This window comes from Triticum urartu, chromosome 6 (assembly GCF_003073215.2).
Source record: "Triticum urartu cultivar G1812 chromosome 6, Tu2.1, whole genome shotgun sequence".
In the NCBI taxonomy this organism is placed as follows: domain Eukaryota; kingdom Viridiplantae; phylum Streptophyta; class Magnoliopsida; order Poales; family Poaceae; genus Triticum; species Triticum urartu.
The window spans coordinates 42,220,682-42,225,711 of NC_053027.1; the positions used below are offsets into that span (position 1 = coordinate 42,220,682).

At 44.3% G+C, this 5,030-nt stretch overlaps 1 protein-coding gene across 1 annotated transcript; it reads left to right on the plus strand.

Moving 5' to 3' along the window:
* LOC125516516 lies at nucleotides 1–4,075 on the plus strand. Its single transcript, XM_048681937.1, has 8 exons — nucleotides 1–477; nucleotides 1,612–1,659; nucleotides 2,089–2,226; nucleotides 2,306–2,449; nucleotides 2,992–3,068; nucleotides 3,160–3,215; nucleotides 3,293–3,396; nucleotides 3,508–4,075. The coding sequence occupies exons 1-8, from the start codon at nucleotides 1–3 to the stop codon at nucleotides 3,829–3,831; spliced, it is 1,368 nt and encodes a 455-aa protein (XP_048537894.1). The 3' UTR covers nucleotides 3,832–4,075.
* Nucleotides 4,076–5,030: the final 955 nt, after the last annotated feature.

The window sequence follows — 5,030 nt, forward strand, 5'->3', positions numbered from 1 at the left end:
ATGGAACCGTCCGGTTCCGGTCCAGGAGCAGCAGAACCGGCCGAGGACGACCACCACCAAGAACCGGCCCATGGGGGCTCCAACTCCAGCTCCAGCGCCTCCTCCAATGGGGATGGGGCCCCGAGCGCCGCCGCGCCGCCACCTCCCGCCGCGACGCCCCTCGACCAGGCCGGAGGCTCCTCCGCCCCCTCTCTCGACTACGACTCCTTCGGACCGTGGCTGACGTGGAGCGACGACCCCGTGGTGTCGCCGGCGAGGGAGGACCCCGACGCGGCGGCGGCGGGGCCGTCCGGCTCCGGGCTGGCGTTCGACCAGCGGCTGGCGATCGAGCAGGCGGCCGCCGACGTGGCGAACGCGCTGTGGACACGGCAGGTGGTGACCATTGCGATGCTGCGACGTGCTCGTGGCGCTTCATTGGATTCTCCTGCGATGTTCAGGTCGTGGCGCGCGGAGGAGGCGCTCGAGCGGAAGGAACAGGCATGGCATGAATCTGGCACTTCTTAGCTTCCGTGTGCCGATCTTTCTGTTCGGGATGTGGAATTGGAACTGTGATCTCTAAGCCTGCTGAAATCTTGGGGATGATTTAGTTTAGAGTAGTAGAAATGGAATCTTGGGGACAGTTTGAGGATTAGGTATTTTCTGATTGTTACACGAGTTCCTCTTGCGGCCGGCGCGTTATGAGATTTAGAGACAGGCGAGGATCTTGTTGTGATTATTCGAAACTGCTCAAGATTTAGGTTCCCAGGCTTGCTACTTAATTTTCTTGTTCTTGTTCAGTGCTAATTGATTCTTCTATTTGGTATGATAGCATGTTTTGCACTTTTGCTGCAAGTGAAAAATGTGGGGATCATGTCTTGGCAGTGGTTGCTGACTGTCATATTTTGGCAATAAATCTTGATGCCAAAATGTATCAGTTTCCAGTGTAGATGAATAGCGTTATAGGGGAAGTTAACCTGAAGGTTTGCTTGGGATTACTTAACTTGACGTACATTATCTGAATCTTGGTTAGAGCGTCATGTGGCATCCTTAGAATATAGGGGGAATCTTGGGCATATGTTGGCAGCAGTACACAGGTCCTTGTCGCTCGTGGGTCTTTCCACAATCTGTCATCTTATTCTGAAGCAAACGGCTATGATCTTGTTGAAACTGTTATCTGTAAAATGCGGGGAAATCATGAGGTCATGTCCTGATTACTACAATATTTTGGTAACAGAGCCTGAAGTCGAATGTATGAGCTTCCTTTGTAAACGGATGCTGTTATCAGAAACTTTAATCTAGACATTAGTTCAAGACTGCGTAAATGAATATAATAATTCCTGTAAATCAGTTGCCATTTACATGCAAAATCGGCAACCACTTTAGGATTTAGTCGAGAAGTTTCGCCATTTGGGCGATTGGTGCCTGGAACTGATTCAGAAGCCTCAGAATAATTTCATGTAAATAGTTGCAAAAAATAAAGAAGCTTTGGACACACGTTTTGTGGTCTTGCTATGTATCATTGTTTTTTTTTCTTGTTTCGAAATACCCGATCTTCTTGTTGATTCTGTTTAATTGTAAGACTGGCAGGATGTATGGTCTTTAACTTTGTTTTCTTCATTTCCTGTCAAATAGATTCGTAGAAAAGGAAGGGAAATATGTTCGGAACATGTGAAGCACCAGGTTTGTCTCCATTTTGTCTAATGTAATGTTCAAAATGGAAGTGCAAAAAATCAGGATCAAAGCCCTATATCACAAGATACTGTGATGAGTGGTTCATGTACAATCAACTGTTCAGAAAGATTATGTTCTCTTTTATAAATACTAAATTGTATGTTCACTCTTGGTTGTGATAGTCTGATGGGACCTGAATCGTACTTTTACTGTTGTTGAGTTTATCATGTGTTAATAGATATCTTCTTGTTTTGTTACCGAACAACAACCGATCAGTATCAATGATGGGATTATATACTAGTGGTTTCAAACATTTCCAGAGAACATGGAAACCTGAATATTTGAATGAAAACAAAATTTCCATCACATTTTTAGATATGTTGTTTCCATGTTCAACTCAGCGTAATTTGAATTCTCATATTTGTGTGTTCGTTGCAGACACATCCCATCACTGAAGTCAGAAGGCATCATAAGCTTGCTTCTGATGAGGCGAACCATCTTGATGCCTATTCGGAATGTAGATCGGTGATTGGAGATGGGGAGTGTTTCTACAGGAGTTTCATATTTTCGTACCTTGTAAGTTTCCCCTCTTTTCCTTATCATAGGATGTAGGTTTAGTTATTTAACTTTCTCTGTTTTCGCGAATGTACAACAGGAGCAAGTTATTGATAGGCAGGACACACATGAGGAACACCGTCTCCTTCAGGCTGTTGATATGGCGAATCTGCACTTTGCAGCTCTTCGATGGAACGAGTCTGAGTTTCGATGGAACGAGTCTGAGTTTTCCAGGAGCAGCAGAGTAAGTTCTCGCCTTGTCCATAACTGTTATTTCTTGGATAAACATGCTTGCAAGGGATAATGATTCTATTCAGGTTACTGTACACTTCAAGCAGCATCTCTGCATCTGGCATCTCACTATCTTTGTCACTTGCAGGAGATGCACAATTGCTTTGCAGTAGTTGGATGCCGTCACAGTTTTACACACTGTTGGCAATAACTGAATTGAAGTTTATTGTAAAGTTAACAGCCCGATGGTACCAACGGGCTTAAGAAAATTTACTTGCAAAGGAACACCGGCAATATAATGAGGAAATAACATAATTTTATGCTTGTTTGAGCACTGTAACAGTGCGCACCTACTGATTGTTATTGTATAGGCATCACACTGTTCTGTTACTATGCTATAGTATATGCTTAATGACTGAAGCTTCTCAGGCGAGTTGTCTTAGCTGTGTTCTTTTATATCTTGCTATTGATCATTTGATCAGTATCTGTATGTATCATTGTAACCTATGATATGTGATTATCAACTGTGAATTATTGCGTCGCTGGTTCTTTCAGGCATTTAAGAATCTGATCGAGAAAGTAATGAGATGGAAGAGTCATGGCAGGTGGAAGGGCATGGAATCAACTAGCAGGTTTTTGACTCGCTTGGTTTTCTGCAATTCCATCATTAGTATTGTGGCCGAATGCATTCCATCTCACTGACATAATATGTGCCATTTTTAGCTACCGTAAAGAGGAACTTCTCGAGTTCTTCAGCGAGTACGATACGACGCAAGACAGTGAGAAAAACACCCTTGAAGTCATATTTCCTTTTGTTCTCATGCAATTCATGTTTCTGACTCATTTTCTTGGATAGTTTTTATTTTCCTCAGATTAGTAGTAGCTGTCGAGATATGCTGGCACGACGAGGTGTATGAACCGCTTATACCAGGGCTCAGTGGAAATTACAATCTTCAAGATGTGAGTGATGCATATCCTCCCGTACATTACCTCATGCTGATTTCCAATGCATCCATTCCTGGATACATGACACTCAACTTACCTAACCTCCTGTTGTTGTTGTACGAACAGTGGTGCTTTCAGCGCGTCACTCCAGCTCGTCGGTTCACGGATCATGTCATGATGGTGGCCTTGGCCAGAGCGCTTGAGATACCCCTCAGAGTGGAGCGAGTCCGAGGAGGATATGATCCAGATATCTACACTGTCCCCGGAGTTCCCCGTCCGAGAGTGACCCTGCTGTACTCGGCAAACCATTACGAAATCATCTACCCGCGTGTTCCTCCAGCTGAGAGTTCAAGTCATCAGGCTTCCCAGATAGAACATGCTACTGATGAGGGTTCAAGCCAACAGACTTCCCAGAGAGAACATCCTGGCGATGAGAGTTCAAGTGAATAGATTCCGCTGGATCAAAGTTGAGTTGGGCTGCTGCCTATGGAGGAGGGTGTTGCTGAGTTTAGTGGTAGAGTAGACGCACCGACGAAGTTGGGGTAGGCATAGCATATACACTTGTGCATTCTTCTTCTGTTGGCTGGTATACAGTGAATCTTGTGTGATCACATTGAACTTGTTGCTAATTGTTGGCTGGTATATACTAATAGATCTCCCATGCAACAGATTTTGCTAGGTTAATAATGTTGAGTTGGGCTGCTGCCTACCTATGAATGAATGAACTAATGAAGCAGTTTCTTTCTTCTGTTGGCGCATACTCTGCTGGTGCCACTGGATGGATGGACATTCTTTCTTGTGTTGGCAAAGATACATACTGCTGGCACCATTGGATTGATCAGTTTGGCATATACATAAGGTAGTCGTTTGATTAGTTTGTATGATTGGTTCATATGTGCTGGACTTCTGTTTCTGATTCTCTATCTCTGCTGGCTACGCTGCCTTGCCTGTGTTGGAACATGCTATATCATTCACCTTATTTTCCATTTTACCCCTAATATTCCGCCAGGCGGTAGCTGTGAATAGCCATCGACTACCTGGAAAAGGTAGAAGAATAGGACCTATTCTGGGCGTATCTAGATCTAATATTTTATATTCCAAGAATTTACTCGTACTACCCTGTCTGCTTCTGCTTCTTAAGCTGTTTGAATCACAACCTGGCTGGTACTACTTTGCAATGTACTACCTCCGACTCCGATTATTATGGATTGGATGGAGTTATAAGGCGGATCATCCGTTTACACCACAAACCATCAATTCATCCATTAGAAAAAAAAATTCAATGGGGTCAAAACTAAAACCTCATACCGTTACACGCATACAGATCAGAGGCGATCTTCAAGGCCTCAGAGACAAGCTTAGTAGAATCATCATCTTCAGGGCTTTCTTAAAAATGTTCAGAGAATGGCATGAGGACGAACGACCTCTGCTGGTCTCCGATTTCCACCAGCGTTGGCACATTCTCCTTTTTTTTACCGGTAAAGCTAGGTTTTATTGATCAAGAACCAAACGAACTGGGATACAAAATGGACCATGGGGGTGGACCAACCACATGTGTCGGGTGCTAACTAACCGTGGATGTTCGATAATCCATATTGTAACACCCCGGCCAAACCCATCATTTCCTGACCGTTGCACCCGGCTACCAT